The sequence below is a fragment of the Myxine glutinosa genome, chromosome 3, assembly GCF_964187855.1.
Source record: "Myxine glutinosa chromosome 3, kmMyxGlut1.1, whole genome shotgun sequence".
NCBI classification, from domain to species: Eukaryota; Metazoa; Chordata; class Myxini; order Myxiniformes; family Myxinidae; genus Myxine; species Myxine glutinosa.
In genome coordinates this window covers 133,003,089-133,028,224 of record NC_136263.1, presented here as the reverse complement: position 1 = coordinate 133,028,224, position 25,136 = coordinate 133,003,089, and the positions used below count along the sequence as shown (strand labels likewise).

Below are 25,136 nucleotides of genomic sequence, written 5' to 3'. Positions count from 1 at the left end.
TCCGTATTATCACTGAGAATACAAGTTATGGGTTTTGGTTTCGATTTTGATTTCTGTGTATCACAAAATAATTGTATTATATCTTCAATATTATAATCATTTAGTTTGTTTTGAAGTTTAAATAAACCGATAATGTCTTCCTTTTTAAGACCTGCATTAAAACCCTGTGAGAGTAGTTGATACTCGGGTTGAAAACTAGACTTTGTAAAAATTATTAAATTATCATAATCTAAAAAATTAGGACCAAGGAGCATCTTTAAAAGCAAACAGGATTTTCCACATCCGCTTGAACCAACTATTAGACATCTCAATGAATTTGGAATGTTTTTATGGTTATTAAATTTTATCTTATTTTCCCAAACGGGTAAAAAATCATTCATTTATATATTTGGAAAACAAGTCATCTAACTTTTTTTGAGCTATTTTAGAAACTCTATATTTTATCCTGAGTTCGGGTTTAATTTCAAAATAATTCATTATTTTATTTATATAGTATCTTGTATTAACATTTCCATTAAAATTATTTTGAATAATAAATATCATTAAACCCTTATACATTTCCTCAATACAAATAGTCTCTTCCCTTGAACGAAATGGTGTATTATCATCACATTACTTAACATTCATCTCTCTTATTAATCTTGTAAAGTAATTCATTTTTGGTTCTAATTTAAAAGAGTTATATATATTTTTATATTTTTTATTATCATTAATTAAAATTAAATCACAGAAAATACATTGTTTATATGAACCCTCATTATTAAGCCCTATTCTATCACAAGCCGGACAATTCTCTAATTTATCATATGGAGAGTCTGGAAATTCTAAATATCCTTCAGAACTTATCATATTTATATGGTAAATTTTTACTTAAACTAAACGCAAGTTTATTCATTAATAAATACAATGTTTCAAAGCACAAAAGACAAATTTCAATCAATCTCTACTTCGGTGAAAGATATAGAAAAATATGTCAAAGATGTTAAATTGAACAAAGATAAATATGGAAATTTTTGGGTAAAACCAGTTATGGAAAATAACATGAGCCCCTCTATTTCATTTAAAGGAAGAGCTCTAACTATACCTGGAAAGACATCCATTAAAGTAAATCTAACAAAAGTTTCTCCTCTACTCCTGGCAATTTATTCAAAGCTTGAAAAAGTGATTGACCACGATACTTTGAAAAAGAATGATAAGACCATCAACAATACTCGTGGAGAAATTTGTATTTACTTTAATAATCCAAAGGGTGTAGATCTAAGTAAAATGAATGATGTTATTATTTCTGGTGAAATGTCATTTCGTTCTATGATAGTTAGAGATTATTTAAAGATAACTTTTGATATTAAAAATGTAGAGATTGAATCCGTTAATGAAAAAGTATATTGGTATAGATGGAAAGGTTTTTTTCTGCTAATTAAATATGAGTCATTACAGCAGTGAAGATTTTACTATTTCATTGAACTCGGACGATAGTGATGATAGTATTTCATTGAACTCGGACGATGGTGATGATAGTATTTCATTGAACACAGATGATAGTTATGATACTAATAGTTTGTGCTCAAATGATAGTTATGAGAGTAGCTTTATTGATGACTCTGAGTATGATTCTGAGTATTCATGTGATAGTTATGACTTAGATGATTCTGAGCTCAAAAGTGTTTTAGTTTAAGCACAGCAATATATATAAAACGGAGCTGTAAAGCTCAAAAGTGTTTTATTTTAAGCACAGCGATATATATAAAATGGAGCTGTAAAGCTCAAAAGTGTTTTATTTTAAGCACAGTGATATATATAAAACACCACGTTTTCTCACGCTATAAATATGGTTTATTGTGATACTTGCGAGAAGGAAGTAAAATATTATAAACAACATATTCTCACCGCAAAACATACATACAACATTCTTAACAAACTTTCCCCTCTTCCACCTAAAACAAAACATTGTAAGGTCTGTAAAACAACCATCCTCAAGAAGGGGTTTAAAGCCCATCTTAAAACTAACAAACACTTGTCAAAATTGTTTACTATTAAAAATACTGATGGTGCTTTCAAAAGACATATCAGGATTCGAATCTTTAACTTCAAACCTCCCGAACCAAAGTCTATAGTTGATGCTGTAGAAATAGTCAAACCTGCTGTTCAAACATTGATTGAAAAAACACTAAAAGAAATGAAACCACTTCAATTTTATATGGGGGTAAAATTAGAAATGACAAAGGATAAAGGAGTTATAGATACACCATACATGAGAACTGAGCCACACTTTATATCTTCATATCAAGATTTTAAAACATCAGGAGTCTATGATGAACTTATTAAACAAGAGCAAGATGTGGATAATTCAATCGTAGGAAGTGGATTCAATATAGGAAAAATTATTTACATAGACATTCATATTCTTAAATCAGATCCTCTAAAAGCTTCTTCTTACATTGATTTACCCAGTGTTATCAAAAATAGAAAAGCAGTTATCAATATCAAAAATAAAGACAATAAATGTTTTCTCTGGTCTATTTTAGCACACTTACATCCTCCACATTTTCATGATGAAAGAGTATCTCATTATAAAAAATATGAGAATACATTAAATACGAAAGATCTAAAGTTTCCGATGACTTTAAATGATATTACTAAATTTGAAAAGATGAATAATTTATCAGTTAATGTTTATGGTCTAACAGAAACAAACAACATTCAGGTTTTAAAGCTTTCTGACAATTGTAAACAAACTCATATTAATCTTCTATATTTTAATTCAGAGGAAAATTCACATTATACATACATCAAAGATATTACAAAATTAATAAAACCACAAGTATGTAAAAGAACAAATAAAATATATATTTGTTTGCGTTGTCTTAACTTCTTCAATTCACAAGAAAGATTAGATAAACATTCAAATTATTGTGGCGAACATAAATCAACGGTAATCAATATGCCTAAAGAAGGCTCAAAGATCACATTCAAAGATGAAAATAAAAAGATCAAACATCCATTTGTTATATATGCTGATTTTGAAAGTATTCTAGAAAAAATAGATACTGCTTCTCCAGATCCAAAAGAATCATACACAAATAAATATCAAAAACATACTCCTTGTGGTTTTTGTTATAATATCAAATCATCCGTTGGTGATGAATATAACAAGTTAGAGGTGTATAGAGGCTCAAATACCCCAGAGGAGTTTGTGAAACGACTAGAAAAAGACTGTGTCGGATTAACCAAGATAATGAGAGAAACCAATAAACCAATGTCCTTAACAAGTAAAGAAAAAAGAGAATTTAGACAGCCAAAGGTTGACTGTCATATTTGTGAGAAGAAAATTGGTAAAGGTCTAAAGGTTAGAGACCATTGTCATCTCACTGGTAAATATAGAGGTCCGGCTCATCAAAGTTGTAATATTAATTATCAACTCCCCTCTTTCATTCCTGTCTTTCTTCATAACAACGCTCATTATGATACACATCTATTTATCAAGGAACTCTCAAAGACTTCTGGAAGTATCTCAGCAATTCCAAACATGGATCAGAAATACATTTCATTCACAAAAACAATTCACACATCTCCTATTACTCATATCAGATTTCTTGATACATTTAAATTCATGGCAAGTCCATTGGCTAACTTGGTTCAAAATCTAAAAGAGTTTCCATGTCTTTCAGAGTATTTTTTAGATAAAGATTTTCTAACACAAAAGGGAATTTACCCCTATGACTATATGGACTCATTTGAGAGATTCAATGAAACACAACTTCCTTCAAAAGAAAATTTCTATAACAAATTAAACAACAGTAATATATCTGATAAAGATTATGTACACGCACAAAATGTTTGGGAAAAATATAACATCAAGAATCTTGGCGAGTATCACGATTTGTATCTCAAAACTGATGTGCTTTTATTGGCCGATGTATTTGAAGCCTTTAGATCTGTTTGTCGCACTGGATATGGATTGGATCCTGCTCACTACTACACAGCACCTGGATTGGCCTGGAGTGCGATGTTGAAAATGACAAAACAAGTTTGGATTTGATAACCGATGTTGATATGCTTTTGATGATTGAAAAGGCAAAAAGAGGTGGAATTTCACAAGTCTGCTCGAGTAGATACGCAAAAGCAAATAACAAATATCTTCCAAATTATGATCCAACGATAGAGAGTTCTTACTTGATGTACTATGACGCGAACAACCTGCATGGCTGGGCAATGTCTCAGGCTCTTCCTTATGGAAAACTTAGATGGGTAAAGGAAAAAGACTACAAAAACGTTTTACAAGATGTATGTATCTCTACAGAAAAAGAATTGGATGAAGAAAAAGTTGGTTATTATTTTGAAATTGATTTAAAATATCCAGAGGAACTCCATAACCTACACAGAGATCTCCCATTTGCTTGTGAGAAAGAAAGTCCAAAGAAAGAATGGTTGAGTGATTATCAACGATCGTTTGATATAGGTGAATCAACAGAAAAATTACTTACTACATTATATAACAAGAAAAATTATGTTCTACACCAAAGAAATTTGTGACAATATTTATCAAAAGGTCTAAGAGTAGAGAAGATCCATAGGGTTCAAAAGTTCAATCAAAGTCATTGGTTAAAGGGGTACATTGATTTTAATACACAAAGAAGAACAGAGTCAAAAACAGATTTTGAGAAAGACTTTTAAAAATTGATGAATAATGTGGTCTTTGGTAAGACTATGGAGAATGTGAGGAAAAGACAAAATATCAGACTATCAACATCTTGGGAACAAGCATCAAAATTAATTAATAGACCGAGTTTTACTCGAGCTGAGGTCTTTACTGAGAACTTTTGTGCGATCCATTTGATTAAAGAGAGTATTGAAATGAACAAACCTATTTATATTGGAACATCAATTCTTGATTTATCAGTCATTAATGTATGATTACTTTTATAATAACTTGAGGAAGAAATATCAAAATGATGTTAATCTACTTTATATGGATACAGATAGTTTTATTTTGAAAATTAATACCAACGATGTTTATTCAGACATGAAAAGAGACATTAATATCTATGACACGAGTAATTACAGTCCAGAGAGTGAGTTGTTCTCTTCTAAAAATAAAAAGGTGATTGGAAAGTTTAAGGATGAATTAGGAGGAAATGTTATGAGTGAATTTGTGGGATTGAGGTCAAAGGCTTATGCTTATAAATACATTGTGAATAACGTTGAAAAGACTGATAAGAAGTTAAAAGGTGTAAAGAAAAATGTTATTAAAGAAACAATAAACTTTAAGGATTATTATAACTGTTTAACAACAAAGAAAGAAGAGTTTAGAAAGATTAATGGAATAAGAAGTTATAAACATCAATTATATTCAGAAGAGATAAATAAGAAAGCATTGGGGGCTTTTGATGATAAGAGGTTTATTTTAGAAAATGGAATTGATAGTCTCCCTTATGGTTATACAAGTATATAAGTGATAAGATATATATAAGTGATAAGATATATATAAGTGATAAGATATACATAAGTGATAAGATATATATAAGTGATAAGATATATATAAGTGATAAGTTAAAAAGGGGGGGTTGGGGATTTTAATGGGCTACCGCCGCCTTTTTTACTATTATATAAATGATAGAACCAAGTAACAACCAGACTAAAGAGTGGAGGTGTAATCAACCTTGGTATATAAATGGAAAACATAATGAATGTGAAAAATATCAAATAGGTATAATTGAAAAGGCAACTGGTAAAAAAGTTCACAAAACAAATAAGAGAATTAATTTAAATACTGGTGAGTTGGGTAAAAAAGATAAAAATATTTTTGAGTGGACGGAAAACTTTGATGGTTGTCAGGAAAATATATACATTAATTTTAAAATGGTATGTGGGAGAGGAGGCGCTCAGACAAGAACATTGAGGGAGGTTTATCATTTTATTTTAGCTCAGTTAAAATATCTTGATAAAGAACCAAACTCAAACATATTTTTTGTTAATGTATTAGACGGTGAGGAGAGTTGTAGGAGAATTAAATTATTTCCCACACATAAACAAATATTTGTAGGGTCGTTGTTTGAGTGGGTCAAAGATGATTCACCAGATGATATTAAGAGTAAAAGGTTAAAAGGTCCATAAGGTCAGAAGGATCACAGGTTCACACAGAAGGACCATTGTTTAAGTGGTCTAATGAATAAGGATAACATGTCAAAAGGTTAGAAGGTTCGTAAAGAACAGGGTGAGAGAAATAGAGGTGTTTAGGGGCAATGAGGGAATGGAAAAATTAACATGTAAGTGAATGGGGATTTGGGGTGTCCCAGAACCAACATTATTACACTACTATTATTCTGGGTGGATTATCTCCCTTTATCTCCAGGATGATTGTCCTGAAACTTGACACATGAATACAAGACTGTAGCCCACACAATCCCTCAGGCTTCGATGTATTGATTTTTTGGATCACGGGGCTCCTGGGGGTGGTGAAGACGGGGAGGTGGAGGGGGAGGGGGTCAACTCCAAACTTCAAATCACCACTGGCCCCTCATTTACCAACTGATTGCTCTCACTCAAACCTGATACAGCCCTTCTACCTTAAGGCCCACACAATCACTCAGGCTTAGATATTTCGATTTTGGATCATGGTGGGTGGGGAGGGGGGGGGGAGAATTCCTGGGGGGGGGGGGGGGGGGGAAGAGGGAAAGGGTGAAAGTTACCCCCAAAACTTCGGATCCCCAAAGCTCATCCTTTATCATTTACCCCAAAACTCGTCCTTTATTTACCAATAGTCCGCAGGCTCGACCGGTCTTGGATGTTTAATTTCATATCAGGGAGCATCCCATGGAATGAATGAGGCGGCTCCAAAGGAGAGCCTCCCAAATCAGCAGAGGTCTGAACTACAACCTTAAGAGATGGCAATCAGCCCACTAGGGGCTATTTTTGATAATTCACCACTAATTGCATTGTTAGAGATATATAATTGCCATTGGTTGTGACCATCTGTCAGTAATCACCACTTAAGCACCAGTGGGATTTTGCATAATCAACTGGTAACGATTAATTCTTGTACAATCTTGCATTCAGATCACCTCTGGTATTACTGACACATACACATCAAAGCTTACTTGTCTTTCCCAATGGTCTCGTCATCCTTGACATCGATGTGCAACTCTGCAGTTGGCTCCAAGATATCTTTTAATTCAAAGGTGATGAGCTGTGCAAAAGATTTTTAAAATAAAAGTTAACAACTGCCAATTGCTAGAGACATTTAACATCAAATAAAGAAGAAAACAGCTAGCATGTTTGCAAAAATAAACGAGAATGGCACTCAGGAATTTTTTTCGTTCAGCGGTTCCAGAGAAAAATGGTCAACATTTTTTTTCCTTTCATCCAATATGGCTGCCATTGCATGTATGAGTTAGCTGCCATAGCATGTTACCTATGATGTCAGAGATAGCAATAAAATATTCTCTATGGAGAGTAGTCCCTCCGATGTTTAAAGTTTCGCATTGATCGGATGAGTGGTTGAGAAAACCATTTTTAAAGTGAAAATATATGGATGCGGACACACAGCCAGACACACAGACACGCAGACGGGCATTATGATAGTCCCGCATCACATACGGGATGAGAATAACGACTACCTCACAGACTTCCAAAAACCTTACATATGGTCCTAATCAAGTGATAACATAAGCAAGCATATATCAAAAGCATTCAACCAAAATAAAATGAAAATGGTGAAAGGAAAAAAAAATAGTTAACTTAAATCCTTCACTTCAAAAGCAATGACTTTCTATACATCGCTGCAAAGAGAAATAGACATTGGATTGGAATCGGAAGTTGGAAAAAATTTGTGAATAAAGACACATTTCTGCGTCTGTCTGTCTGTGTGTGCGTGTGTGTGTGTGTGTGTGTGTGTGTGTGTGCGTGTGTGTGTGTGTGTGTGTGTGTGTGTGTGTGTGTGTGTGTGTGTGTGTAACACCAATCATCCCCAAACTACTGGGCCAAATGACACCAAACTTGGCACATTGAGCAAATTGGACCTCATGTTGAGCACAGACTACTTGGTTTTGTTTTATGACCATGGCTAATGATGATATCGCTAAATTAAATTCAAAAGGATATTGTGCAGGTTTGTGGGTGTGGCCTCAACGTCACCTATTACAGTCCCCTCCCAGTGGCAGATTTGACCTTCTTTCTCCCTTGCATTTTACTCCCGATTTGAGGGCTGTGAGACATCCTGTCCCACAATTATTCTATCACCGTCGGCCCACCAACTCTCCTAGACTCCCCTCCCCTCCCCTCAACCCTGGTTTTTTGTTTGTTTCTCCCTCCCTTGAGGAATGCCAGACATCTCTACGAATACTTTATAAGACTCTCGCTATTCTGTCTCAAACCTACTGATTGTGCTCATCCTCCACCTCATGCACCTTGTCATAATAATCTATTTCTGCTGTTCCTTCATGATTTGATTTGGTCTAGCTCCTCCATGAGCCTCGACTTTGTATGCAAAAAATATGCTGTACAGAGTGGTTATGTATAGATATGAGTGTTACCAGAGGGAGGTATCATCGTGCATGAGAAAGATGGCCAATGTGTTTGAAATCGCTTTTGGCGACAACAAAACATCCTCCAGCAGTTTGTTCCATATATTAATCAAACTTTGCAAAATATGTATTTCATGCTTCTGTATTCACTCTTTCCTCGAGTTCTCTGAATCTGAAGGTAACCGATACAGTACCGTCTCAAAATGGAATTTGAACTTTGCAGCAGCTTCCATTTGCAAAACATTTCCTTGCCAAGCAATGATTATTTGGGTAAGCAACTCAACTATCAATAAAAAAAATATTTTAAAACCACCTTTAGAGGCCATTTTTCCCCGCAAGCGTGGGTTGGCCTTTTTCGGGGACCGTGGTTGTTGTTGTTTTTTGGTCCCCTTTTTGAAGCAATGTTTTACGGCCGGATGCCCTTCCTGCTGCCAACCCTTTTTGTCGCCTTTTTACGACAAACAGGGAATTACCAGTGAACTGGTACTCAATTTGCCGACCTCGGAAGGATGAACAGGCCGAGTCAACCCCCCTGGCGTTTATTCAGCGATCGACCGGGATTCGAATCCAGGATCCTAGGATCCTAAGCCGGCACCCTAGCCGCTAGCCCAACACCAGGCTCAATGCTGCACTCAACTCAACTATCTCAACTCAACTCAACTATCAATGCTGCACAAAAACAATCAATCATAATATTAAAGACAAATTCAGTTTCTCTAAACATGGGCATTGCTGCATTATTGCCACCCTTTACACCCCAACAACTCATTCCATCTTTAATGCATTACAAATGAGTGCCTGGGAATGGGAGAGGAAATGATGGACTAGTGGAGGTGAACTGTGGAGGAAAGAAGAAGAGATTAGCGGAGTGCTAGATGATGAGAGGAAAGAGGACAACGGAGGAGGAAGGCAGAAGAGGCGAGGGGTAGTGAATGAATAAAGGCAGAAGGAAGGGATGGGGGTGATTGGTTTGACAATCCACCAGAAGACTCAGACGGACATTGTACTTCAAATTAAAATTAACCTTGTTTAAAGTTGCTTGTGCTACACAGCCATGGAAAACAATGAACATAAGATTAACTTGAAGACCGTGCCATTTTTATATTTACCACAAAAGTGTTGTTTTTGGAGATTTTACAATTTTAGGAAAAACATCCACACAGCCCCAGCTGCCCATAGTGCTGCCCCATGGGCAACGCCCATATAGTGCAGCTCAACAGCTAGTTGCAGTAGCAAGCACCAAATAAACGTAAAATTTGCAAGGGGTATATGTATACTTTTTAAGGTAAGAAACAAAACAATGGCAATAGTTTTACATATATGTATATATATATACACACATATACATTCAAACAATACCGTCACATGTGTTTATATTACATATATACACATATATATATATATATATATATTTTTTTTTGAGTCAGAATCAGTCCTGTAATCAATCAGTCCCGTACTGAGTCATATTTTTTCATTCTCAGCCCCTCGCAGGAATTTGATTCCCATATATACACACACACACACACACACACACACACACACACACACACACACACACACACACACACACACACACACACACACACACACACACACAACCAACATTTAATGCTCATGATCAAACCCCAAAGTGAAAATATGGATAAAGAAGAGATGAAAAAGAAAAAAGAAAAAAAAAGCAATTTTTGAAACTCGACTTGTTTAGAAATGGGAGTGTGCTCCAGAATTGATGGAATGCTGCTACACTCGCTTCAGCAATATAAGAGCCATTCACACCCAGCCAGGGTCCAAAGGCAGCAAACTACTTTGGGACACTGTACACTTTGGATGTACAACGCAATCTCTAAACTTCACAACTTGGTCTTTAACACAATGTGAAAATACGACATGGATAGTCTGAGCTCTGGGATGGGCACAATCCGCCTTTTGAGGCCCGAGATTTTAACCGACATGTCTGAACACAGATGGTACTTCGTCCTTTTGTAACTAAGTATTTAATTTACAATGAGGCAACATACCAAAGCATTTAAGTTTGATAAGATCTCATGTATGTAATTGATCATGACAAAGCTGACTTGACGTCACAATGGAGTTGGACTATTCTTTGTTTTTACAATATCTCAAAATGTTCCTACTCTATCGCACAATATTCGACAAATCCGACAGACGCATCCAATGTTTGAAGAGACGATACAATCCACATTCAAGCAGCATATGATGCAACAAACGATAGCAAAATTCCTGATGATGGCTCCTGTCGGTGTGACTACTTCCAACGGACAGCACGAGGCTCGGTCGGTGCACCGAAAGGAAGCCACACCTATTGAAATGGATTCCCATATGCACACCAAACTTGTGGAATTTAGAGGGAAAGGGTGTGAATATTGATGTTTCAACCAGTTGATTCTCCACTTATATTAATCAATGAAAAAGGATTTATCTAGTAGGTGAGGAGATTGTTCCAGAATAACCTTGCTTAACAGTTTTTGTTCATTGGTGGTGTTAGTTTGTCGAGGTAATGTGCATCTCCTTGAACGACGGTGCGTGTTTTTTCTGCTGGGTTTCTGTGTCCTTGTGCTCTTGTGGACCTTGTTCGCCATTTTTTTTTTTTGCTGTGTTATTGTTTTTACACTCAACTTGCACTCGTGGGGTAAAGGAGTCGGTGGGGGTAGCAGGATAGCCTGGAGGTATGTGCATTCACTTTTGAGCTGTCTAGGCTGGGTTTGAATCTCGACCCAGCTATGTCTTCTTTTTGATCTGTTTTGTATCCAGGACAATGCACTGATGTGAGTACCATCGATTGGAAGGATGTCAAGCTGGAGGACTCATCTACCAGCACTGGTCGTTGGTGGATGCTAAACAACCCTCATTGTCTTTCGCAAAGAGATGTATTATCCCTGGCACCCTCAACAAATTCCAAATTCTTCTCATGACTGACTTCTGGGAAAGCAATGGCAAACCACCCAGCGCAACCCTTGCAATAAAACATTTCTTCTGCAGCAATGGTGTTCTGTCAAGAGTACAGTACGATGACTCATGGATGAGCTGATACAAGTATCACAGTCAGGACAGACATGAGGAAACATCAGTGTACCTTTTTAATTACAAGGCCTTTCGTAGATTGCACAAACATATGGTATTTGAACCTGGGTTCCCCGCATCACAAGCCAAAGTTTCAGATGGGAACACCAACAGGCCAACCCAAGCCATTTCCTCCCCTTCCGCTTTTCCTGTTCATTCATTCCTCCACTGCCCCATTGTCGGTGCTTGGCATTTCCCCCCTCCCCCCCACCCCCTTTGTTGCCTCTTCTATGAGCCTTGTTTTGACAAGGGATTTAAAAAGGCATGTACTATTAAAATGTAGACCTCAAAATCCACACACCCTTCCCATCCACCCCCCAAAACAGCAAATAATTTGAAATTCGTCAATGGCTTTGACACAAATACAAATATTTTTTTAAGGCCGTCGACAGATCGAACAAAGTTTCAAATTGAGCACTTCGCCACCATTAGAGCATTTAAATTGCACCAGATGTGGCAATAAATGGGAATTGTTGCTCCCCGCTTGCTGGCACGATGACAGAAGACGCCATTTGCATTTTGTCCTCAATTCCTATCCCGCGCAAGTACGGCCAACTCACTAGTGATAGCAAAAAACAAACAAAACAAAAAAAACCAGTAAATGTGCCTTGACAGAGTTACACAAGCCTGCAGACAATTCCTCTATTTGACTTTCCTGGCAGGGTATAACCCTCAAAGCGTGCTGTTTATACCAAATATGCACTGCTGTTCCTTTCTCAATTCAAGTTAATTGAGGAAGGAAGAGAGGAGAATAAGAGGGTTTACCAAGGACTGAGACTTTAAAGAAGGGAGTTTAGAGGGGTGGAAGCAATAAATGGAAGAGGCAATCGTGTTGTAATCACTGATGAAATGGATATGTGAGCCTCAGCCTGTGCAGGTTTGAGTGGTAACTTTGGCCTAGATGAGTTTCTAAAGTTGTGCTCCCTCATAGGTAATGGAAATGACCTCACAAAGCTAATAGTCTCCACATGTGAAGCCCGAGCCATTTACATGTCCACCCAGAGAGAGAGAGAGAGAGAGAGAGAGAGAGAGAGAGAGAGGGTCAGATGCCAGGAAAAGGGATGACAGTCAAGTACAAAGTGCACCATTTCAGGAAGATGTGGACAGATGAACACAATCAATTCAGTACAGTGTTCATTTTGTCACCTGGAGTGCTACAATGTAGACAGTGGTTCCATCTTATAGAGAGCTGCACAGTAATGAGATCAGCGCTCGGTCTATTGCTCATTACATTTTGGTGCAAAGTTTTCATTACAATGATCCACAAAAGCAAGTCACAGCTAAGCAAGTTTGACGTCAGACATGGGTACACCAAGTAATATTGACATCAAAAACATGACTGGAAAATCCATTCTTAGTTATGGGAGATGAGACTGGGTATGACATAATGCAGGCAGGAAAAATAAACAGACGCGCAAGGTCGGAAATTGGAAAATGTCAAGTGTTTCCACCAGACAAAGACAATTGACAAATTGCATTAACAAGATTAGCAAATTTTGACAAAACAATAACTCTCCTATAAATACTTTCCTTCCCTAAAGCAAATGTACGTGTGTGAATATATAAGAATATCCCCCAAAAATAACACTGCAAATGTGGTTACACAGCATGTGTGGAAATGAAACAATTGGGTCACGTACCTCATCCCATACTGGATTCACTTTGTTTTTTATCACCTTTGTTTTCTTCTTTTCCTCTGTTTCACACACAAGGTTTTACAATAGAGCTTTTAAATCACAAATTGGAAATAAAGAACAACCACACTACTAATTCATTTAATATGAAGCCTTTATCAACATCACTATTGTACAATAACAAATCAAATGGGAATCAACAACAATAATAACTAGAAAGAGCAATCAGAGATTGCAGACACTCACCAGGACATGTTTTCAGTGGTTTTTAAGGCTTTTGTGTTAAAACAAATATGGCGGCCGAACCACGTGACCGATGACATCATTATTTTTTTTCTCCACCAATTTATCCCTAGATGATGCTCAAGAAATTTCATTTTTATCAGATGAAATTTTGTACTTGTCGAATTATGACGTCATAATGGAGGCACCTATGACAATCATTAACAAATTTTATTCTCCATGGAGAGTTCTTTACAATGAGCCATGTCTCAATTTTTTCTATGCAGCGCTTTCAGAGATATAGAGGTGCAAGGTTTTTCGGGTTTTCCAAGATGGCGCCCATACCACGTAACCTATGACGTCATAATTATCATTAAATATATATATACAGGTGGAGTTGAACCTATGGCGAAAATTTCCTGTCAATCGGACCAATGGTTGCAGAGAAAATCTTATTTATTCTGTGCAGACAAACAGACAGACAAACAAAGACAAACAGACTCAAATGCAATACTCTCCTCTGGCGAGGGTAACAAGGAGAAGAAAAAAAACCATAAAATGTCATAGCCCCCGTGGCTTTAGTAATTTTGTTCTATCGAGTTAAACGCCACCAGACTGACATTTTTGGGTTGGATTATAAAACAAAATTTTCTGCATATGTATACACTCATGTATTGTCTTTGTGCCAAGTTTGAACAAAATCGGCCAATGTATGTTAGAGAAATGGTTAATGGCCACCAATCGGCCATCTTGGATCTGATCTTGAAAACAAATGATGTGCATATGCAAGCCATCATTTATCCTTTTGCGACGTTTGAATAAGGTCGGTAAATGCATGTCAGAGATGGCGGCGCCATCGGGGGCGGCAGTGCGGTCTCCGAGAGGCGGCGCCATCAGTGCGGTTGCCGAGAGGCAGCGCCATCGGAGGCGGCAGTGTGGTCGCCGAGAGGCGGTGCCATCGGGGGCGGCAGTGCGGTCGCTGAGAGGCGGCGCCATCGGGGGCGGCAGTGCGGTCGCCGAAAGGCGGCGCCATTGGGGGCGGCAGTGCGGTCGCCGAGAGGCAGTGTGGTCGCTGAGAGGCGGCACCATCGGGGGCTGCAGTGCGGTCGCCGAGAGGTGGTGCCATCGGGGGCAGCAGTGCGGTCGCCGAGAGGCGGCACCATCGGGGGCGGCAGTGTGGTCGCCGAGAGGCGGCACCATCGGGGGCGGCAGTGCAGTCGCCGAGAGGCGGCGCCATCGGGGGAGGCTGTGCGGTCGCCGAGAGGCGGCGCCATCGGGGGAGGGTGTGCGGTCGCAGAGAGGCGGCACCATCGGGGGAGGCTGTGCGGTCGCCGAGAGACAATGCTATTGGGGGCGGCTGTGCGCTCGCCGAGAGGCGACGCTATCGGGGGAGGCCGTGCAGTCGCAGAGAGGCGGCACCATCGGGGGAGGCTGTGCGGTCGCCGAGAGGCGGTGCTATCAGGGGTGGCGGTGTGGTCGCCGAGAGGCGGTGCTATCGGGGGCGGCGGTGCAGTTGCCGCGAGGCGGCGCCATCGGGGGCGGCTGTGCGGTCGCCGAGGGGCCACGCCATCAGGGCAGGCTGTGCGGTCGCCACGAGGCGGCACCATCGGGGGCGGCTGTGCGGTTGACGCAAGGCGGCGCTATCGGGGGCGGCTGTGCGGTGTGTGCATATGAACAAATAACTGTTTTCACCAATTACCATTTCACTGATTCGTTATCTTTACAAACATAGTTTTAAAGTCAAACTTTTGGGATGTAACCACGCTTGGTAGCCCTTAGCTTTGCTCTGCGTTTGACTCACCTGATTTGCTTTCCACTAAGGTTTGTTGCATCTACAATTCTGTCTTTCAAGGTTACTCAAACTTAGATGTATTTTTTCGGTTTTCTTTAATTCCGTCAATGTGATGGAATGTCTGCGCATTGTATTAGTGGTGAACAATGCTGTATCGTTTGCAGTAATTAAAGCAAAGGTTCTACTTTCATTTGGAAAAGTGACATTGTGAATGATGGAATTGGACTTTCACGGAGCGTGATCATCAATTCCCAAACTGGAAATGCACTAAAATAAATATGCGACTTTCAGCAATAACATTTATGGACATCTAAATATTTTCGACACTATATTTTGCAAGTTATAACGAATTCTGCAAACGGTTTTGGCTCAATTTCTGTAACTATGGGATAAGTTTACATTGCTTTTATTTCCCTCGAAATGGTTTGTTATTATGAGGATAAACATTCATTTGAGGGTCCAAATCTGAACATTTGCTTCAACATTCTGACTCAAGGTTAAAATCCATTAAAACGAGTTCATTTCGCGATTCAATGTTCTTGTTATTCATGTCGAAAATGATATTTCTCACACTTCCCAAAATTGTTTGATGTCCTGCATGCTTTTAAAAACTTAGCCAAGAAACCCAGGTTTACTGTACATTTTTACTGTACCCAGGTATGATATGTGCACCCACATGCTGAAGTGGTAAACCTGGTTTCATTTTAAAACGTGAATGACAAATTCATCTTACTGTCCTGAAAAGTCCATAAGCAGGGTAAAAAATTTGCGCTTTCCCGGTGATGTATACCGAACAGCATTGGTCACAGTTCAGCACTTAGCGTTCAGTACCCAAGATCAGCACTCACCCAGAAATGAACCCAAGTTCAGCACTCACCCAGAAATGAACCCAAGTTCAGCACTCACCCAGAAATGAACCCAAGTTCAGCACTCACCCAGAAATGAACCCAAGTTCAGAACTCACCCAGAAATGAACCCAAGTTCAGAACTCACCCAGAAATGAACCCAAGTTCAGCACTCACCCAGAAATGAACCCAAGTTCAGCACTCACAAAGAAATGAAACCAAGTTCAGCACTCACCCAGAAATGAACCCAAGTTCAGCACTCACGCAGAAATGCACCCAAGTTCAGCACTCACCCAGAAATGAACCCAAGTTCAGCACTCACGCAGAAATGCACCCAAGTTCAGCACTCACCCAGAAAAGAACCCATGTTCAGCACTCACACAGAAATGCACCAAAGTTCAGCACTCGCCCAGAAATGCACCCAAGTTCAGCACTCACCCCTAAATGCACCCGAGTTCAGCACTCACCCAGAAATGTACCCAAGTTCAGAACTCACCCAGAAATGTATCTAAGTTCAACACTCACCCAGAAATGTACCCAGGTTCAGCACTCACCCAGAAATGTACCCAAGTTCAGCACTCACCCAGAAATGAACCCAACTTCAGCACTCACCCAGAAATGCACCCAATTTCAGCACTCACCCAGAAATGCACCCAATTTCAGCACTCACCCAGAAATGCACCCGAGTTCAGCACTCACCCTGGAAAGGTACTCGATTTCAGCACTCACCCCGGAAAGGTACCCGAGTTCAGCACTCACCCCAGAAAGGTGCTCGATTTCAGCACTCACCCCGGAAAGGTACCTGAGTTCAGCACTCACCCAGAAATGTACCCGAGTTTAGCACTCACCCAGAAATGCACCCGAGTTCAGCACTCACCCAGAAATGCACCCAAGTTCAGCACTCAGCCAGAAATGTACCAGAGTTCAGCACTCACCCAGAAATGAACCCAAGTTCAGCACTCACCCAGAAATGAACCCAAGTTCAGAACTCACCCAGAAATGAACCCAAGTTCAGCACTCACCCAGAAATGAACCCAAGTTCAGCACTCACAAAGAAATGAAACCAAGTTCAGCACTCACACAGAAATGAACCCAAGTTCAGCACTCACGCAGAAATGCACCCAAGTTCAGCACTCACCCAGAAATGAACCCAAGTTCAGCACTCACGCAGAAATGCACCCAAGTTAGTTCAGCACTCACCCAGAAATGAACCAAAGTTCAGCACTCACCCAGAAATGAACCCAAGTTCAGCACTCACCCAGAAATGAACCCAAGTTCAGCACTCACCCAGAAATGAACCCAAGTTCAGAACTCACCCAGAAATGAACCCAAGTTCAGCACTCACCCAGAAATGAACCCAAGTTCAGCACTCACAAAGAAATGAAACCAAGTTCAGCACTCACCCAGAAATGAACCCAAGTTCAGCACTCACGCAGAAATGCACCCAAGTTCAGCACTCACCCAGAAATGAACCCAAGTTCAGCACTCACGCAGAAATGCACCCAAGTTCAGCACTCACCCAGAAATGAACCCATGTTCAGCACTCACACAGAAATGCACCAAAGTTCAGCACTCGCCCAGAAATGCACCCAAGTTCAGCACTCACCCCTAAATGCACCCGAGTTCAGCACTCACCCAGAAATGTACCCAAGTTCAGAACTCACCCAGAAATGTACCTAAGTTCAACACTCACCCAGAAATGTACCCAGGTTCAGCACTCACCCAGAAATGTACCCAAGTTCAGCACTCACCCAGAAATGAACCCAACTTCAGCACTCACCCAGAAATGCACCCAATTTCAGCACTCACCCAGAAATGCACCCGAGTTCAGCACTCACCCTGGAAAGGTACTCGATTTCAGCACTCACCCCGGAAAGGTACCCGAGTTCAGCACTCACCCCAGAAAGGTACTCGATTTCAGCACTCACCCCGGAAAGGTACCTGAGTTCAGCACTCACCCAGAAATGTACCCGAGTTCAGCACTCACCCAGAAATGCACCCGAGTTCAGCACTCACCCAGAAATGCACCCAAGTTCAGCACTCAGCCAGAAATGTACCAGAGTTCAGCACTCACCCAGAAATGAACCCAAGTTCAGCACTCACCCAGAAATGAACCCAAGTTCAGAACTCACCCAGAAATGAACCCAAGTTCAGCACTCACCCAGAAATGAACCCAAGTTCAGCACTCACAAAGAAATGAAACCAAGTTCAGCACTCACACAGAAATGAACCCAAGTTCAGCACTCACGCAGAAATGCACCCAAGTTCAGCACTCACCCAGAAATGAACCCAAGTTCAGCACTCACGCAGAAATGCACCCAAGTTAGTTCAGCACTCACCCAGAAATGAACCCAAGTTCAGCACTCACCCAGAAATGAACCCAAGTTCAGCACTCACCCAGAAATGAACCCAAGTTCAGCACTCACCCAGAAATGAACCCAAGTTCAGCACTCACCCAGAAATGAACCCAAGTTCAGAACTCACCCAGAAATGAACCCAAGTTCAGCACTCACCCAGAAATGAACCCAAGTTCAGCACTCACAAAGAAATGAAACCAAGTTCAGCACTCACCCAGAAATGAACCCAAGTTCAGCACTCACCCAGAAATGAACCCAAGTTCAGCACTCACGCAGAAATGCACCCAAGTTCAGCACTCACCCAGAAATGAACCCATGTTCAGCACTCACACAGAAATGCACCAAAGTTCAGCACTCGCCCAGAAATGCACCCAAGTTCAGCACTCACCCCTAAATGCACCCGAGTTCAGCACTCACCCAGAAATGTACACAAGTTCAGAACTCACCCAGAAATGTACCTAAGTTCAACACTCACCCAGAAATGTACCCAGGTTCAGCACTCACCCAGAAATGTACCCAAGTTCAGCACTCACCCAGAAATGAACCCAACTTCAGCACTCACCCAGAAATGCACCCAATTTCAGCACTCACCCAGAAATGCACCCGAGTTCAGCACTCACCCTGGAAAGGTACTCGATTTCAGCACTCACCCCGGAAAGGTACCCGAGTTCAGCACTCACCCCAGAAAGGTACTCGATTTCAGCACTCACCCCGGAAAGGTACCTGAGTTCAGCACTCACCCAGAAATGTACCCGAGTTCAGCACTCACCCAGAAATGCACCCGAGTTCAGCACTCACCCAGAAATGCACCCAAGTTCAGCACTCAGCCAGAAATGTACCAGAGTTCAGCACTCACCCAGAAATGAACCCAAGTTCAGCACTCACCCAGAAATGAACCCAAGTTCAGAACTCACCCAGAAATGAACCCAAGTTCAGCACTCACCCCAGAAATGAACCCAAGTTCAGCACTCACAAAGAAATGAAACCAAGTTCAGCACTCACACAGAAATGAACCCATGTTCAGCACTCACGCAGAAATGCACCCAAGTTCAGCACTCACCCAGAAATGAACCCAAGTTCAGCACTCACGCAGAAATGCACCCAAGTTCAGCACTCACCCAGAAATGAACCCATGTTCAGCACTCACACAGAAATGCACCAAAGTTCAGCACTCGCCCAGAAATGCACCCAAGTTCAGCACTCACCCCTAAATGCACCCGAGTTCAGCACTCACCCAGAAATGTACCCAAGTTCAGAACTCACCCAGAAATGTACCTAAGTTCAACACTCACCCAGAAATGTTCCCAGGTTCAGCACTCACCCAGATATGTACCCAAGTTCAGCACTCACCCAGAAATGAACCCAACTTCAGCACTCACCCAGAAATGCACCCAATTTCAGCACTCACCCAGAAATGCACCCGAGTTCAGCACTCACCCTGGAAAGGTACTCGATTTCAGCACTCACCCCGGAAAGGTACCCGAGTTCAGCACTCACCCCAGAAAGGTACTCGATTTCAGCACTCACCCCGGAAAGGTACCCGAGTTCAGCACTCACCCAGAAATGTACCCGAGTTCAGCACTCACCCAGAAATGCACCCGAGTTGAGCACTCACCCAGAAATGCACCCAAGTTCAGCACTCAGCCAGAAATGTACCAGAGTTCAGCACTCACCCAGAAATGTACCCGAGTTCAGCACTCACCCAGAAATGTACCAGAGTTCAGCATTCACCCAGAAATGTACCCGAGTTCAGCACCCACCAACAAATGTACCCAAGTTCAGCACTCTCCAAGAAATGTACCCGAGTTCAGCACTCAACCAGAAATGTACCCGAGTTCAGCACTCACCCAGAAATGTACCCGAGTTCAGCACTCCCCCAGAAATGTACCCGAGTTCAGCACTCACCCAGAAATGTACCCGAGTTCAGCACTCACCCAGAAATGTACCCGAGTTCAGCACCCACCAACAAATGTACCCAAGTTCAGCACTCACCCAGAAATGTACCCGAGTTCAGCACTCGCCCAGAAATGCACCCAAGTTCAGCACTCACCCCGAAATGCACCCGAGTTCAGCACTCACCCAGAAATGAACCCGAGTTCAGCACTCACCCAGAAATGTACCCAAGTTCAGCACTCACCCAGAAATGAACCCAAGTTCAGCACTCACACAGAAATGAACCCAAGTTCAGCACTCACCAAAAATTAACGCAAGTTCAGCACTCACCCAGAAATGAACGCAAGTTCAGCACTCACCCAGAAATGAACCCAAGTTCAGCACTCACCCAGAAATGAACCCAAGTTCAGCACTCACCCAGAAATGCACCCAAGTTCAGCACTCACCCAGAAATGCACCCAAGTTCAGCACTCACCCGGGAATGCACCCAAGTTCAGCACTCACCCCGAAATGCACCCAAGCTCAGCACTCACCCTGAAATGCAGCCGAGTTCAGCACTCACCCAGAAATGCACCAAAGTTCAGCATTCACCCAGAAATGCAACAAAGTTCAGAACTCACCCAGAAATGCACCAAATTTCACCATTCACCCAGAAATGCACCAAAGTTCAGCACTCCCCCAGAAATGCACCAAAGTTCAGCACTCATCCAGAAATGCACCAAAGTTCAGCGCTCACCCCGGAAAGTTACCCGAGTTCAGCACTCACCCAGAAATGTACCCGAGTTTAGCACTCACCCAGAAATGTACCCGAGTTCAGCACTCAACCAGAAATGTACCCGAGTTCAGAACTCACCCAGAAATGTACCCGAGTTCAGCACCCACCCAGAAATGCTCCCAAGTTCAGCACTCACCAAGAAATGCACCCGAATTCAGCACTCAACCAGAAATGTACCCGAGTTCAGCACTCACCCAGAAATGTACCCGAGTTCAGCACTCACCCAGAAATGTACCCGAGTTCAGCACTCACCCAGAAATGTACCCGAGTTCAGCACTCACCCAGAAATGTACCCAAGTTCAGCACTTACCAAGAAATGCAGCCGAATTCAGCACTCAACCAGAAATGTACCCGAGTTCAGCCATCAACCAGAAATGTACCCGAGTTCAGCACTCACCCAGAAATGTACCCGAGTTCAGCACTCCCCCAGAAATGTACCCGAGTTCAGCACTCACCCAGAAATGTACCAGAGTTCAGCACTCACCCAGAAATGTACCAGAGTTCAGCACTCACCCAGAAATGAACCCAAGTTCAGCACTCACACAGAAATGTACCCAAGTTCAGCACTCACCCAGAAATGAACCCAAGTTCAGCACTCACCCAGAAATGAACCCAAGTTCAGCACTCACCAAAAATTAACCCAAGTTCAGCACTCACCCAGAAATGAACGCAAGTTCAGCACTCACCCAGAAATGAACCCAAGTTCAGCACTCACACAGAAATGAACCCAAGTTCAGCACTCACCCAGAAATGCACCCAAGTTCAGCACTCACCCCGAAATGCACCAAAGCTCAGCACTCACCCTGAAATGCACCCAAGTTCAGCACTCACCCAGAAATGCACCAAAGTTCAGCATTCACCCAGAAATGCAACAAAGTTCAGAACTCACCCAGAAATGCACCAAAGTTCAGCATTCACCCAGAAATGCACCAAAGTCCAGCACTCCCCCAGAAATGCACCAAAGTTCAGCACTCATCCAGAAATGCACCAAAGTTCAGCACTCACCCCGAAATGCACCCGAGTTCAGCACTCACCCAGAAATGAACCCGAGTTCAGCACTCACCCAGAAATGTACCCAAGTTCAGCACTCATCCAGAAATGCACCAAAGTTCAGCACTCGCCCAGAAATGCACCCAAGTTCAGCACTCACCCCGAAATGCACCCGAGTTCAGCACTCACCCAGAAATGAACCCGAGTTCAGAACTCACCCAGAAATGTACCCAAGTTCAGCACTCACCCAGAAATGAACCCAAGTTCAGCACTCACACAGAAATGAACCCAAGTTCAGCACTCACCAAAAATTAACGCAAGTTCAGCACTCACCCAGAAATGAACGCAAGTTCAGCACTCACCCAGAAATGAACCCAAGTTCAGCACTCACCCAGAAATGAACCCAAGTTCAGCACTCACCCAGAAATGCACCCAAGTTCAGCACTCACCCAGAAATGCACCCAAGTTCAGCACTCACCCGGGAATGCACCCAAGTTCAGCACTCACCCCGAAATGCACCCAAGCTCAGCACTCACCCTGAAATGCAGCCGAGTTCAGCACTCACCCAGAAATGCACCAAAGTTCAGCATTCACCCAGAAATGCAACAAAGTTCAGAACTCACCCAGAAATGCACCAAATTTCAGCATTCACCCAGAAATGCAACAAAGTTCAGCACTCCCCCAGAAATGCACCAAAGTTCAGCACTCATCCAGAAATGCACCAAAGTTCAGCGCTCACCCCGGAAAGTTACCCGAGTTCAGCACTCACCCAGAAATGTACCCGAGTTTAGCACTCACCCAGAAATGTACCCGAGTTCAGCACTCAACCAGAAATGTACCCGAGTTCAGAACTCACCCAGAAATGTACCCGAGTTCAGCACCCACCCAGAAATGCTCCCAAGTTCAGCACTCACCAAGAAATGCACCCGAATTCAGCACTCAACCAGAAATGTACCCGAGTTCAGCACTCACCCAGAAATGTACCCGAGTTCAGCACTCACCCAGAAATGTACCCGAGTTCAGCACTCACCCAGAAATGTACCCAAGTTCAGCACTTACCAAGAAATGCAGCCGAATTCAGCACTCAACCAGAAATGTACCCGAGTTCAGCCATCAACCAGAAATGTACCCGAGTTCAGCACTCACCCAGAAATGTACCCGAGTTCAGCACTCCCCCAGAAATGTACCCGAGTTCAGCACTCACCCAGAAATGTACCAGAGTTCAGCACTCACCCAGAAATGTACCAGAGTTCAGCACTCACCCAGAAATGAACCCAAGTTCAGCACTCACACAGAAATGTACCCAAGTTCAGCACTCACCCAGAAATGAACCCAAGTTCAGCACTCACCCAGAAATGAACCCAAGTTCAGCACTCACCAAAAATTAACCCAAGTTCAGCACTCACCCAGAAATGAACGCAAGTTCAGCACTCACCCAGAAATGAACCCAAGTTCAGCACTCACACAGAAATGAACCCAAGTTCAGCACTCACCCAGAAATGCACCCAAGTTCAGCACTCACCCCGAAATGCACCAAAGCTCAGCACTCACCCTGAAATGCACCCAAGTTCAGCACTCACCCAGAAATGCACCAAAGTTCAGCATTCACCCAGAAATGCAACAAAGTTCAGAACTCACCCAGAAATGCACCAAAGTTCAGCATTCACCCAGAAATGCACCAAAGTCCAGCACTCCCCCAGAAATGCACCAAAGTTCAGCACTCATCCAGAAATGCACCAAAGTTCAGCACTCACCCCGGAAAGGTACCCGAGTTCAGCACTCACCCAGAAATGTACCCGAGTTTAGCACTCACCCAGAAATGTACCCGAGTTCAGCACTCAACCAGAAATGTACCCGAATTCAGCACTCAACCAGAAATGTACCCGAGTTCAGCACTCACCCAGAAATGTACCCGAGTTCAGCACTCACCCAGAAATGTACCCGAGTTCAGCACTTACCCAGAAATGAACCCGAGTTCAGCACTCACCCAGAAATGTACCAGAGTTCAGCAATCACCCAGAAATGTACCCGAGTTCAGCACCCACCAACAAATGTACCCAAGTTCAGCACTCACCAAGAAATGTACCAGAATTCAGCACTCACCCAGAAATGCACCCAAGTTCAGCACTCACCCAGAAATGCACCCAAGCTCAGCACTCACCCAGAAATGAACCCAATCTCAGCACTCACCCAGAAATGAACCCAAGTTCAGCACTCACCCAGAAATGAACCCAAGTTCAAGACTCACCCAGAAATGCACCCAAGTTCAGCACTCACCCTGAAACTCACCCCAGAAAAAAAAAACCCCCCAAAAAACATTTCCTTCTCTGTTCTTATTTGTTGTTCTTATTCGTTTATTCGTTGTTCTTATTCGTTCGTTCGTTCTTCGACCACGTGTTTTTCCCCCATTTCCCCAGATAGTTTTCACTGCTCCATTAAAAAATGTTTAAACTTTCTCCTGAAGTACTGTATTCTGTCGTATATTATAACACCTTTTTCTTCTTCTTCTTTAAAAGGTTGCTTTCGACTTGCTCACCAAATCTCATCATCCCCCCAAAAAATTCCATCTCTTACAGTGCCTCTTTTCTACATTCCCTAAACTCACCTGCCTGCACTCCACCCCCCCTCCCCCACCCCCATCCAGCGTCCTCAAACGTATTTTTAACTCGAAGGTCACAAGAAACTCATTTTGCAATAATTGTTCGTTTCCCATTAATTGTACACTTTCCAAAATCCAATCTCACACCTCCCCTCCTAGACTCCCCCCTCACTCCTCCCCTCCAAATCTCCCCCATCTCCAATCCCTCTCAAATCTCCCCCATCTCCAATCCCTCTCAAATCCCTCCCCTTGTCCCTTCCCTCCAAAACGCCCCCCTAACCCCTCCCCTCATAAACTCCCCCTCACCCCTCCCCTTCAAATCTCACCACCCTCATTTCTTCTCCATTTCCCCCCTCTCACCCCTCCTCCTCAAAGCATCCTCCCCGCTTCTTCCCCCTTCAAACTATCACCTCCCCCAACCTCCTG

The 25,136-nt window shown here is 42.2% G+C and overlaps 1 protein-coding gene across 2 annotated transcripts in view; it reads right to left on the bottom strand.

Moving 5' to 3' along the window:
* LOC137423207 (myoferlin) overlaps positions 1-25,136 on the bottom strand; it is a 213,775-nt gene that overhangs the window by 182,382 nt on the left and 6,257 nt on the right. For both annotated transcript variants that reach the window (XM_068110102.2, XM_068110103.2), the window contains exons 2-3: positions 13,244-13,299; positions 7,098-7,186 (exon numbers count right to left, since the gene is read on the bottom strand). In XM_068110102.2, the coding sequence (XP_067966203.2) occupies positions 7,098-7,186; positions 13,244-13,299 (145 nt within the window). The remainder of the gene's footprint in view (positions 1-7,097; positions 7,187-13,243; positions 13,300-25,136) is intronic.